Raw genomic sequence first — 13535 nt, forward strand, 5'->3', positions numbered from 1 at the left:
AAACTCATCATTTGCCGTTTCCATTGTATAGCAATAGATTTGGGACCGACTTGGTATCTGAAATCTTGTCTTTAATTGCCAGCTCCAGAAGCCGAGCCCGAATCTGAGCCGGTGTACGGGATCCCTCCAAACCCAAAAGGTAAGCAACGACACCCGCAACATAAGGAGCAGCCTCTGATGTGCCGCTTGATGTGCGCGATGCCGAGACAGAAGCGGAAGAAGCGGATATGATTTCTTCACCCGGGGCAAAGATATCGCAAACCGAACCCCAGTTGGAATGAGTCCATCGCTGGTATTTCTTATTGCTGGCCGCCACTGTGATGGCATTGGGTTGGTTCGCAGGACTCTGTGTTGAGGCATCCTGATTTGAGTTTCCAGCGGCTACGACAACGGTTATACCAGCGTCGATAGCTTTCTGCACCGCATCGTTTAGGGCAGTTGAGGATGCACCCGACAAGCTCATGTTGATGACGGATTTTCCAACACGCTTCTTAGCCACAACATCGTTTACCGTCCAGCTAATACCAGCCAGGATACCACTAGTGGCTCCAGTTTCATCGCCTAAAACCTGCACATCTACGACAGTGGCCTTTTTGGCAACTCCGTATGTAGCGCCGTTGATGATGGCTGCCACAAGAGTACCGTGCTTCTTCTCCGTAGTCACACCTGAAGTGTCAGCTCCAAAGACAGCGCGACCTTGGAACTCCTGGTGCTGAAGGTAGATACCACTGTCCAATACATAGGCAAACGTTCCTGCACCGGCTGTCGAGTCATAGTGGTAGGATGCACTCGAAGATGGAGGGTTGGCGTTGGAAATTGCCGAGAGACCCCAGGGAGGATTTTGCTGTGTAAGCGGTGAGGCTACGGTAAAGACCTGTTCAGGTTCCACGTATAAGACCTATTCCCGAGTCAGCTCTGTCCATGTAATGGCACAACTTGCTTGTATACTTACACTCGAATTGGCCTTGATGATCTGGATCGTCTCCTCATCAAATAAGCCAGAGTAGCCCTGGAAGCCAGGAAAATTGAATTTCTTTTCAATCCCGCCAGACTCAACACCGCGACGCGCGAGAGACTGTCCATGGACGTCGGACACCCATCGAGCGTGGAGGTCAAGATCGACATCCTCTGGCTTGAGCGCTACAATGAATTTGCCAGGCACGATACCCTTGTCTGTGGGGAGAGCAACGGCTACAGCCGCAACACTGAGCAGAACAAATCTTTTGAATGACATCTCGATAGCAAACTTGGGACGAGGAATACGCAGGACTCTAGGGTCTAAGATGAACTTGCAACATACTTATATACAAGACTTTCGCATTAATCTCCATATTTAGTACTCAGGAGTATCACTCCCAGTTGCCTTTATAGTTGAAATGTCCGCTCTGATCCTGGTACTACGCATCCTGGTAATCACAGCCAAGACTTTTGGTTGACCTGCCACCTTCCATTTCAACACTAGTAACCTTGCGGCAGTTCCTAAATATCACTTGGTCAATTCGTGCTCTTAATACGACATGTTGTCGTTTTAAATAGACTTTTACCGCGGAACCATGAACAATACCACATTCAAGACAGTATACGAAGAAGAGGCTTGGCAATAGCATGGGCTAATAACCAATCTACTGTGATGACGAACTAGCCCATTGCTATGATGACATTTTTTGTATTCTCTAAATGATTTGCAGAACAATGCCAATCCCTTCATCTATAGCTAGTCACGTTATCCAACACGTACCTAGCTTATGTAGAATGCCAGAGTGAAAATTAAGCAAAAGCTTAGGTAATCATTCCAGTTAGTGATGCCCCCTGCAACAGCTGAAAACCCCTTCTGTAACCCTCCAAGCTACAGTGGCCAAAGACCTAGCGAGATTAGTGGTACCTAATGTAAATGCACGTCAGCGGGATATGGCATTTTTGCCGCCGGAGTTAACAGGGACCCGTTTTCTTGCATTTAATCAGCAGCCACTTTAATGGTGGTTCAACTGAAAGGCAGTCATCTTCTTCTCTACCAAGTCGGGAATATGGAGTTAAGATATTGAATTGTTTACACCAGTGAATCAAACATGTATCTATATAAAGTGGTAATTCTTGTTTACGTAGCATATCTCATCAGTCACAAACGTCTTAGACTTTTTCTTCACTTGAATCACTACCCACCATAATAAAACCATCAACTACACATCCATTCTTCAACATGTCCCGAGTTTGGTTCGTCACTGGCTCTTCTCGCGGTGTTGGCCGTGAATTAGTCGAGCAAATCCTTGCTGCTGGAGACATGGTCGTGGCAACTGCTCGCAACCCTTCACAACTTCATGATCTGGTTACCAAATATGGGCCTAGCAAGGTCCTCGCTATAGCTCTTGATGTGGCTAACGCTCAAGAAGCCAGCAAAGCTGTCAAGGAGGCGGTTGACAAGTTTGGCCGCATCGACGTGGTCGTCAACAATGCAGGCTACGCAGAAATGTCTTCGGTCGAAGACACATCCCTTGAATCATTCCACTCCCAAGTCAATGTCAACTTTTTCGGTGTTGTCAACGTAACAAAGGCCGTGTTGCCTATCCTACGACAACAAAAGTCTGGCCACATTATCCAGGTGTCGAGCGTCGGTGACCGAGTTGGTTCGCCTGGAATAGTTGCTTACCAAAGTGCCAAATGGGCTGTTGCTGGGTTCTCGACTGGTCTTTCGCGAGAAGTTGCTCCTTTCGGCATAAGAGTCACTGTTGCCGAACCCGGTGGTATCAAGACCGACTGGGCCGATTCTGCTACCAGCGCTGCCATAATCAGCGAGCCTTACCAGCAAACTGTTGGTGAGATGATCAAAATTAGGGAAGACAAGTCCGCCTGGTCCGAAGGGTCAGAGATAGCAAAGGCCATCAAGCATCTTTCCGAGGTAGAAAACCCACCGCTGAGGATTGTTTTGGGACAGAGTGCAATTCCTTATGCTCAGATGGCAGCCAAAACTCTTGCTGACTCTGATAAAAAGTGGCTGCAGGTTTCCAGGCTGGAGATTTGAACTTGTGGCGGATGAGAGGTGCAGTCTTGTGTATCTATTGTTACGGTTGCTGGTTCAGGGTTTATCAGGTGCGAGCTTCGTGATTTGAAGTGATCATCAGTCAACGTATATCACTCAATTGAAGTCAGAATAAAAATAAATAAACGAGTTCGTCAAGTTTTATTATCATCGCATTTTCTCCAAGATCCCTAGCGTCTGGATTGTAGAACCGGTTTCGTCCGTTGAAGTTCAGGTTAGCTCGGCTAGGTTCAGGGATGCCAAAATAAAGGATCTCAGACTGGGCTACTATATGGCACAAACTGACCCAGTAATTCTGTCTCTCATACTTCCCGCTGTTGTTCGTTCTGTTATCGCGTCCTTATCAGCGACTTGTCGGGTTCCACCGCTTCATCAAACGCGCTATTGCGTCACCTACTAACTCATCGTCAATTCCTCAACAACATTCATTCCATCACCATAATCACCAAGTTATTATTTCATGATGCCTAAGGGAAGAGAAGCAAGAAGCATGATGGCGTCGCTAAGACGACCGCATACACTCAGGTCTCTCAGTCCTGCATTGAGTGGTCTCAGAGCCAACACCTTTCATACCACAGCCACGTCACGAACTGATGGCGTATTCAAGGGTCTGGCTGACCAGCGGAAGCCAATGCCTTGGATTGAAGCTTTCAACCGATTACAAGAAGGAAAACCGGCTCATAATTCTGATGACATACCCAAAGAACGCGACTTGACCCCGAGGAAGATGAGCGACAGCTATCATCGCGTCGTGCTACCTCTCAAGAAGGACCCTTGGCTGTCTGATACATATGTCAATTCTTCCGGTCACATCAGGTATGAATTCGCCTCTTTACCGGCTCCGACAAAAATACTGATTGCTCCGATAGACTTGGAACACTCTTTATGGATCTAGATGCCCTTTCTGGTATCATTGTCTACAAGCACACTGGCCCAGGTGTCACCACAGTCACCGCCGCCCTGGACCGAATCACAATAGCTCACCCTCTCACAGAGATATGTGATCTTGAGTACAGCGGCCAAGTCACATACGCTTCTGGTCGAAGTAGTGTTGAGATCACTTGCAAGGTCGCCAAGGCCCGAGAAGAGGGTGAGCCAAGTAAACCCGAAGACGTCCTTCTCACATGTACCTTTACAATGGTGGCACTAGACCCCAACACGCGAAAACCCGTCAACATTCCGAAGCTCGAGCCCACCAACGAGGAGGAAGAGAAGATTTTCAAGGCCGGAGAAGCAAAGTCACTGTCTAAGAAGGAGACCTCTAAAGCTTCACTTCTGCAAACTGAGCCTAATGATGCCGAGTCTGCATTGATCCACCAAATCTGGCTTCGACAGCTCGCCTACCATGATCCGAACAACGACCTTCGCCAACCGCCCAACGTCATCGCCATGTCAAAAACACAGCTTTCGACTGCGTCTATCATGCAGCCACAGAATCGTAACCGACATCAGGTCATGATCTTTGGTGGGTTCCATTTGAAGCAGACATTCGAGCTTGCCTTCTGTTGCGCAGCCAGTTTCGCTCATGCAAGACCGACCTTCATCAGCGCGGATCCCTGTACATTCCGCAACCCCGTCCCTATCGGAAGTGTACTATACTTGACTGCGACTGTTGCCTACACTGATCCTCCTCTATTGGAAGAAGATGGCACTGAGCCTGGTTTCCCCGACAATGACAACCCTATGACTCGTGTCCATGTTCGAGTTGATAGCAAGGTTCGCGACGTTGAACATGGCGTTGCTAAACCTACTGGCCAGTTCAACTATACGTTCTCGGTCCCCAAGGATCTCAAGGTCCTGCCTCACACGTATGAGGAGTATATGGTGTATATTGATGCTAGGAGACGTGTGGCGTTGGGTGACAGTCAGCGAAAGGAGGAGCAGCAGGCTTCCTCGAACATGAGACCAGAAGCTACTGAAAAGAACTTGATAAGATAAGATACATCAATAATCAAGCAACTGTCTCGTCTAGGAAGGCTGGGTACCGGGAACGATCAAATCTTAATTAGCATAACTCTCGCCGTGGTGCGCTTTGCCAATTCGTCTCGATACTGAATCAAAAACTGTATAAGAACGTGTTACCTTACTGTCCGTTCCAGCAACCCATAACTTCAGAAGCCTCAGTCATCTTCACATCAGGAAACTTGTCATCCAAAAATGAAAGATCCCCTGGTACCACATAGCGACCAATACCAGCTTGATAATGGATCATCGCAAAGAATGCTTCATCTCCATCACCGTGTCCAATAGGAGGAAAATCTGGAGAGAATGAAATCCTTCCGGACTTGAGCTTTTCCAAACTATCAACAGCAACCTCAAATTTGGCTCCTATCAATTCGTCAATGAAGTGAACCCTGCAGAGTGATGAAGAACTTACCTCGGGCTTTCTCAGCTGTTTGCAATAGCTGGTCAAAAGAAAGCGTTATACCTCGAATAGCGCTGATCCTGTCCCATTCCTCTATGTCCATCAACCGAGCTACGAATCTGGACATGTCTTGAGAGGTAATAAAACTCGCCTGAACACTTCTATCACCTGGAATAGCTGCCCACTTCGACTTCATGTTGACAACGTTGATCCATGGCTCAAGATTGGACTTCCAATGTGGCATTCCATAGTAATCGAGAAACCAGCCATTGGCGATGCGTGTGTACGTAAGACTTGTTTTCTCTAGCATGTCAATCGCTTCGAAAGTGTATCTTGACAAAGGCGAAAGTTCAATATCCCTGTGCTCGATGTTAGTCGAAGTTGACGTTGAATGATCGTCGACATACTCTTTCACATGAAGGACGTCAAAGCTGCTAATCACAAATCGCTCCGTGGAAGTTGACCGCTCTGCCGCTTGAATCAAGTTCTTCTGAGCTTGGTTTGCTTCAGGCGAAACGACACTAATGGCGCATATGAGGATGTTGACGTTTGCTTCCTCGAGAGTTTTGGTGATAGCGTCGACGTCGTTATAGTTTACCTTGAGGTACTTTACGGCACCGGATGGGGACCGTTCCTGAGACGTTTGTTAGCTTGCAAGGAATTAAACATTTTTCTAGGGGAATTACCGATCGAGAAAATGCATATACTTTGTGCTTGCCATACTCGACAAGGCCATCGACAATGGTACTGCCGACACTACCGGTTCCACCAGCGACTACTACGACTTTCATAATTATGTTATGTTGCATAGTGATCTCGATCATTGAAGATGTCGAATAGGCACGGGTTAAGACATAGACTTTATAGCAAAGGCATACACTGTACTCTCTGACTAATGTTCCCATTCCATTGTGATCCATAGAGGGTTAAAAGGAACAACCCAAGTGTAGTTAATTGCCAATCTGAGAATATTGACCTCATTAGAGTTGTGGGGGGCGTATTTGTATTGCCGTTTGTGGTAATACTGTCAACTTGACCAACTCAAAACGCTGATCAGTCCTGCATGGGTCTAATCCTGGCAACAGTGTCTGTTGTAATCTTTCTTTTCAGTCCGGCAGTAGTCTTATTTATCATGTGATTTAAAAGAGGTTGTATATATGGCCATGACACAAGGATTTGTTATTATAATGATTTGCCCTAGTCTCAAGGTAGTTCTGGCAAAACAATCCTATTTCTCAAATTCAAGCGAGCATGATAGTAACCATTATTAATTAGAGCTGACTTCGTTCGTAAACAATAGGCTCATCCACCTCGAGCACCTCTTTCATATTCTCCCATAACTTGACAGACTCAAAGACAGTCTCGCTTGGCTCGTGGTTTTCCACAAACCAACTGATACCAGTGCAGTCCCTTGTATCAGCGTATAACATTGTCGATAAAGCGAAGCGATCGTTGGCGAAAACCTCCAGAACATCTCCATCGCAGAATATGCGCAGGTGTAGCCTCTCCAACTCCTCTGATCCGTTTCTGTCAGAGTAAAACAGAGTAAAGGGTCCTGAGACAGGGGCTTTCTCGATATCAGTTTCGTTATTTGACATGGTCTTATCGATGGTTATCGTTTCGTTTTGAGGAGAAAAGTTGATGCTTGTTCCTTGTGTCAAGTCTTTGTTGTGTCGAATCCAGAAGCCCAGGCTTTGATCGGTTGGCGACACTTTAATCGTAGCTTCCAGTTCCCAACATCCCGAGTGTGCGTTTATGAGGCCTCCTAGAGTTGCCATGCTGTCAAGGCTGCTCCAATACGCCGGTTTTCCTCGTCGAAGGCCTTCCAAGTTCGGAAGTGGTCGGATACCGAGTGTTTGAATCGTACTAGACCTTCTTCCATTATCTGTGGCCTTAATACAACCTAGGTCTTGGAGTGGTGATTTGAGAGATCTTGTAATGTTGTCGACAGAGTACAAGAATAATTCTCGGGGAAGAGAAAAGTATCCTGTCCATCCCTTATTCTCGCGACGTGCCAGTGTCAAGTCATCTTCCTTCAACCACCCCCAAACAATCCTGTTCTTGGTGATAGGATGCTCATATGAATTCGGGGCATATAGACATCCATGATCGAGAATACCGTCAAACTCCGGCTTTAGTCTGGGCCCTTCTTGCGTCTGCTCCAATGATCCGGCCATCCACAGTGACCACTGCTCAGCACCCTCCTTCGCCCCGGGCTTGACTCCACCTTCTGTTCCCATCAACATAAATGGACACTCTTCTGAGTCGTTGTGAAGTGTCATGAAGTTAACACATTCCCAATTGACACCGAAGTCGCCGCCCCATCGACCAGAGGGGCTGTATCCAGTGGGGAGGTCGACTAAAGGACCGAGGTAGGTCCACCGGGTTAAGTCGGTCGGTGAGATAGCATAGAGGAATACTGTAGGTCCACCACCGACGATACCGCCTGATACAAAACCATACAGGCTTGCATCACCGCGAATATCGTCCATAGCAGGCCATTCTGCCAGGAAAGGGTCTCGGAAACCTGTGACAGTGACACCTTCGGGTTCGCCGTCCAGAATGGGGTTCTGCTCGCTCTTTTGCCACGTCTTTCCTCCGTCGTTTGATGTGGCTACTGAGAGGCCAGCGCAGTTACGAGTATATGGTAGAGTCCAGTGAATGGGAAGATGTGTAATAGACGAGTAGATAACCGTGAGCTGGTTTTCCTCGCCTTGAAGACCTGTTGGGTGAAGGCAACCTGTAAAGATGCCTTCCTTATCATATGAATCCGAGGGTTCCAAGACAGGGTTTTGTGTATTTTGCTTCCACGTCAAGCCATCTCTACTCGTGAGATGACCCCAAGTGATGTCACCCCAGTCGCAAGATTTGGGGTTCCCTGGTGGCAAAGTCAGTCGGAGATGCATAATTCTGATGAGCCGTGGACTTACATTGATATGACAAGTGGTATGTACCAGTAGAAGCATCGTATCCGGGTGCACAAGGGTCATTGATCCAGCCTCTTGGTGCTTTGAGATGGTATGTGGGTGAAGGGTGCCATCTTGGGCGTGGAGTTGTGTTTTTCACCGTCATGGTCGCTGTCTGGTGGATCGATCCTTGGTCGTTCTGGTTTTGGCTTCGAGTCGGTTTCTACTCAGTCGAGGCGATGAGAATCTGGAGGGATCGAACAGATATAAAACGATCAAAGAATTCGTGGTAAGAGAGAACGACCCAAAATGGGTTTTGCCTAATAAGTAGCTAATTCAGCCGACCTCTCTAGACCCCTCCAAAGATCGTCCGCCCGTCTGGTGTTACCCATGTCGTCGGACCGACATAGACCAAAAGGATACCACGCCAATCACCAGACAAGAACGGGTTCCAAGTGGTGGATCCCTTCACCGTAAGGCGCAGATCGTCTCTTCGCCTCTTTCTGTTTGATCTTTTCCAGACTGCCGCTAAGGACGCCCCCCGTGCAATCTCGACGGTCCGAGATCAGAACCTTTTGTTCACTACGATCATGCCTGTTCGGATTGCCCCCGCATGATCAAGGTCCACTAGAGTTTTGCTTCTCTAGAGGAGATAACCGATTAATTCTCAGTGTATCAAAAGATTAATTGGTTAGGGTACACGTACGTGTCACCTGGTTCACTGCGGATGCAAATGCAGGGAGATGATAGCGTGGCTAGGTAGTCTCACTGCCATCTTAACCGCACGTGTAAGATTTCATCATTCGGAGACTATGTACATGCATGAATGAGAAGCTGCAGATTATTCACACGTGATGCTGATCATTGTCTTTATAATAATTGTTCTATTGATACAAGTACAGGTACATAGTACTCCAGCATATGTCTGTCTGTCTACCTGTTTCCATCAACTTCAACAGCACCAGTGCTATGACCAAATTGATCCACGCGCGCCTCTGCAAATTTCCGTGCGCTCACTCTATGTTCAAACAAAACATCCAATTCTCCAAAAGTCCTGCCTTTGGGTTCGGGTAATCGGAAATACGCCCACACCATAATCAGAAAGCAGAACGCTGCCCAAAAGAGACCTGTCTTTGCACCCCAGTTCCATGCATGCACACCAAGCATCCTTGGCATAAGGGTATTATTGACCAGGCCAGCCATATTATTAAAATTACGCGCAAGCACAATTGTTTTGGCTTTAAGGCGTGTCGAAGGAATCTCGGCGACAATAGTGTAACAAACTGGTCCAACCGCCAGATCGTAGATGAAGGTGTAAAAGATTAGTAGACTGCCGACTGCCCAGGATGGACCAGAATTCTTTTGTGGTGCAAAGCCGAGACCACCAACGACAAGAAGGATGACGAAGAGGCAGCTTGTGCCTACAATATAGAGAGAGCGTCGTCCGTATTTAGCCATGAGAAACCACGACAAAATAACTCCGATGGCTCCGACGGAGTATTGAACAATGTTTAGGGTGAACGCGCTGTTTGATGATAATCCTGCGCGCTCATAAAATTGGACAGAGTAGCCCATCAGAACACTCCCGCACATAGCTTGGGCGACATAAGTGATCGACGCAATTTCAGTACGTCGCAAGTCAGCTCTCATGAAGCAATGCCAATAATTAGTGCCCGCAGACGTGGCCTTTTCAAGCTCATTCGTCTCGTGAATCATGGACACTTGAGCATCCGCATCGAACTTGATATCTGGCTGAGGACTGACGAGTTTAAGTATAGCTTTCTTAGCATCGTCGTGACGGCCCATTCGCACCAACCACCAAGGCGATTCTGGCGCAAAGACTGTACCAAGGATGATAAACGGTGGCCAAAGCCATTGCAAGGCAAATGGAACGCGGTAAGACCATTCGTTATCTAGATTTAAAAGTCCACGAAGGACTCCAGCCGATATCAGTTGTCCGATAACCCAGCAGAGATTCACATAGGCTGTGAGATAAGGTCGTAAGACGACCGGGGCAATATCAGACGCATATGCAAGAGTCAGTGTCTGAAACACGCCCCACGGAATGCCCATGAGAATCTGACCGGCAAGGATCATCTCGATGTTCTTTGCAAAGAACACGATAAAAGTAAAAGCGACCATGATGATCTGGGCTAGAATCATGGTCTTTTTATACCCAATGGCATCAGATACCCAGCCATTGAGATACAAGCCAAAGATCTGGCCACACATACCGCCGACTTGGATGTACGTCTGCCAGTCAGCCGAAATCACCATTCCGCCCTCGGGATTCGGTTGATTGCCATATTTATTACGGAATCTGCATGCTCATTAGCCTTGAACATGTTTTCAAGCTGAGACAGGGAGCTCACGATTCGTAGCCGTAGAAGGAACCAATTAGAGCCATATCATAGCCCTCCATAATGATAGCCATGGAGAAGACTAGTGAGAAGAAGATGGCTTTGGGGTATAGCCGTAGCGCATCTCGAAGTGTCAGCTCATGCTCTAGCGCCGTGGCGACGCTGGCTTCAGCGTGTTGTGACTGTCCCTTCATCTCGTTGTTGGCAATTTGGATGACTGCTGGATGCGGTTTTTCTGATGCAATTGCTGCCGTGTTGGAAGGCGAGATGGTGTCTAGCGACGCGTTTTCTCCGTCACGATCCATGTCCGAAATCAAGGTTTGAGGCAAGGGATGCTTCGGACCGCCAGCAGGGTCATAAATTGAGGGATTATGCCTGATAAAAACTCCCCTAGAGTCAATTGACAATGTACAGCGGTTCCAGTCTTTTCTGGGCTCGTAAACTCCTGATGTGAAGCCAATGGATTGGCTTGACGCGGCGTCCAAATCAGCTCATCTCCGAAGTGAAGCTAAAAAAGGAGTGCCCGTCATTCCCCAAACAAATTCTTTATTTTGCCAAGCAACTCGTCGGCCCGGGGCAAAAGTTCGATATCACTGGTTATACTTTCGGGTAAGAAACAACCGACATCTGGGGACGCCGTTGACTGATTCTGGGGTTGGCGATTTGATGCGACACGATAAGGCCAAGAAAATCTGGGGTTAAGGAGAAGGAGAAGATCTGGGGCTGAGGGGCGAAAAATGGACTGAACTACGGGGACATTCCGTCGGTCCGATAGTGTATTCAAGCTTGGACGTAGAGTCAAGGATGTCATGTGTTGATTTGGACACTATGTCGGTCCGACGACCTTTGTCTAGACTCAACAGTAAGGAATGATATTATCATATACATACTTACATAGTAGTACTGATGTTGATATGACCATGCATAATGTTGACTGAATAGTACAATTATGCTGCATCACTCCAAACTAGCTTCCTCTTATCATCTCAAGTAGACAAAAGATCCGGTTTAACCTTGGGAGGAAAGCGAAAGGGTGGAACCATAGGGATGGTGATATGTGCCACAGAGACTCTGGAGTTATCTGATACGCGAACCCATGATCCACTGTGCAACCACACGACCTCATCTGAGATGGACATGAAATCTGAAGGGGAACGTGAGCCTTTTCCATCAGGGAATCCTGAGCTTCGAACCGACTCGCGAATTTTGGACTCGTAATAAGAAACATTTTCTTCAACCGCAGACCTGTCATCGGCAGTGCTTCGGACCTCGAGGATTTGACAAAAGAACTCCTCAATAGAAGTTGCGTCTACGCCAATGAAGCAGAAGACAGCAATTGAGTCCGTCGATGGTTGCCCTGATGGAAGATCCACTACAAGCTTCACCACAAACACAGCCCCAAACAAGGTATCAGTGAATGGACGCAAAGCATGAGTCCAACAATGGTGATCTACTTCGGGTTTGGTAGAGATGGCACTGATCTTAGTGGGGAAACTCACAGTGACAAATACACCAAACTTTGGAGCATTTGTTGATAACGGTGACTGGGACATCAATAGCTGTTGATCTCTAGGACCCGCAACATACAAGCTTGATAGAGGTATACCACTGACATTGTTGATAGGCGTAGGTCGATGAGGAAAGGGGAATCTGGCATAGCGTCGAGATAGAGGAAGCTTCTGCAAAACTATGGCGACATGTTGCTTGGTATCATGGCAGGCAACATCAAGGACAGCCAAATAGCGGCAGCCCTTTGAGTCGAAGCTTCTATAGGCTGTCGTCGGCCAAAGAGTTCTCGTATACGCAATAGTAAGAAGCTTCAAACTAATCGACAGCCCAGAGTTACTTGTAGCGTATGACAAAGAATCGTTGGCCCATGGTGGTCTGTAGTATGATCCAGAGTTTTCAAACGTTTTTGGTGATGGCGATAGCATGCTTGGCCAATTTTCTGGAACGTGATCTCTATTCCAATCCCAGCAGAATATTGACTGATCATTCGAGACGCGAATAATTTCTTCCTGGAGACGGATAAAGGCCTTGTTCCCCTCTCCGTACAGTAAGGGCATATTGATATCGAAGATACCAAGCATACAGTATGCTATATCCTCTACTCTCGTTGTTTCGCGGTGCGACACCCACGACATGCGCTCACTGACACTGACTTGATGGATATTGTCTCCGGTACGATCTCTCTTGATCTTTGTGATTTCAAAGATCTTCTCAGAGAGGGAATCCCGTGTTCCAAAAACAGACCAGTCTTTGTCGAAAAATATGAGTGCCTTCGGTGCCAGAAGCTCTTGTAGCGTCCATCCCCGAGTAAACCAACGAGAGGAAGAGAAGGATTGCAGGTCACCTGGCTGTACATCGGCCAGGTAGGTATAACAGATTGCAGAGTTTCTGTACCAGCTGAACATTGAGTTGATTGCCTCGCTCAGTTCTGCAGAGCTTCTTTTGTCGATACAGTTCGTATCACACCAAAGGTAATCATAACCGTCAACGCGAGCTTGATGACAAGACTTTTGTATTTTGTCAAAACCAGATTTTAACCTGACGTCGGATAAACTCTCATGCCATTCGACGAATGATACTTCCTCATCACCCCAAGTGTGGGATAGGATGGCATATGTCGGGATATGGCTCTGAAACTCCTCGAGCTTTAGAGTTTTGGTGTTGATGAGCCTCATTGTTGTCAGCTACATGCGGGGTAGGAGCGTAAAGATAATTAGTGGCCGAATGGTGATAGGATAGCTTTGCAGGTGGAAAGATAATCCACTATACGTCGGAAAGTGTGTGAGTGAAAGGGATATTTTAACTGCGAGTATCAAGACCGTACCGTTGAGGTGGTTCCTATACCCAGGTAGACAGCTATG

The 13535-nt window shown here is 47.3% G+C and overlaps 7 protein-coding genes across 7 annotated transcripts; 2 read left to right on the forward strand and 5 right to left on the reverse strand.

The window, feature by feature from the left end:
- Positions 1-7: 7 nt before the first annotated feature.
- On the reverse strand, positions 8-1234 carry FPOAC1_005648 (uncharacterized protein; the record flags this gene model as incomplete). Its single annotated transcript, XM_044850170.1, has 2 exons — positions 8-898; positions 953-1234. 2 exons carry the CDS (start codon positions 1232-1234, stop codon positions 8-10), a joined length of 1173 nt encoding a protein of 390 aa, XP_044708880.1.
- A 963-nt stretch (positions 1235-2197) lies between these two features.
- FPOAC1_005649 (uncharacterized protein) lies at positions 2198-3016 on the forward strand (the record flags this gene model as incomplete). The annotated part of the gene is made up of 1 exon (XM_044850171.1): positions 2198-3016. The coding sequence occupies one exon, from the start codon at positions 2198-2200 to the stop codon at positions 3014-3016; it is 819 nt and encodes a 272-aa protein (XP_044708881.1).
- A 481-nt stretch (positions 3017-3497) lies between these two features.
- FPOAC1_005650 (uncharacterized protein) lies at positions 3498-4972 on the forward strand (the record flags this gene model as incomplete). Its single annotated transcript, XM_044850172.1, has 2 exons — positions 3498-3850; positions 3904-4972. 2 exons carry the CDS (start codon positions 3498-3500, stop codon positions 4970-4972), a joined length of 1422 nt encoding a protein of 473 aa, XP_044708882.1.
- Positions 4973-5117: 145 nt separating this feature from the next.
- On the reverse strand, positions 5118-6223 carry FPOAC1_005651 (uncharacterized protein; the record flags this gene model as incomplete). Its single annotated transcript, XM_044850173.1, has 4 exons — positions 5118-5362; positions 5412-5758; positions 5807-6033; positions 6086-6223. 4 exons carry the CDS (start codon positions 6221-6223, stop codon positions 5118-5120), a joined length of 957 nt encoding a protein of 318 aa, XP_044708883.1.
- Positions 6224-6670: 447 nt separating this feature from the next.
- On the reverse strand, positions 6671-8471 carry FPOAC1_005652 (uncharacterized protein; the record flags this gene model as incomplete). The annotated part of the gene is made up of 2 exons (XM_044850174.1): positions 6671-8277; positions 8330-8471. 2 exons carry the CDS (start codon positions 8469-8471, stop codon positions 6671-6673), a joined length of 1749 nt encoding a protein of 582 aa, XP_044708884.1.
- Positions 8472-9238: 767 nt separating this feature from the next.
- On the reverse strand, positions 9239-10970 carry FPOAC1_005653 (uncharacterized protein; the record flags this gene model as incomplete). The annotated part of the gene is made up of 2 exons (XM_044850175.1): positions 9239-10625; positions 10678-10970. The coding sequence occupies 2 exons, from the start codon at positions 10968-10970 to the stop codon at positions 9239-9241; spliced, it is 1680 nt and encodes a 559-aa protein (XP_044708885.1).
- Positions 10971-11651: 681 nt separating this feature from the next.
- On the reverse strand, positions 11652-13349 carry FPOAC1_005654 (uncharacterized protein; the record flags this gene model as incomplete). The annotated part of the gene is made up of 1 exon (XM_044850176.1): positions 11652-13349. One exon carries the CDS (start codon positions 13347-13349, stop codon positions 11652-11654), a length of 1698 nt encoding a protein of 565 aa, XP_044708886.1.
- Between the last annotated feature and the right edge of the window lie 186 nt (positions 13350-13535).

This window comes from Fusarium poae, chromosome 2, assembly GCF_019609905.1.
Source record: "Fusarium poae strain DAOMC 252244 chromosome 2, whole genome shotgun sequence".
Classification (NCBI taxonomy): Eukaryota; Fungi; Ascomycota; class Sordariomycetes; order Hypocreales; family Nectriaceae; genus Fusarium; species Fusarium poae.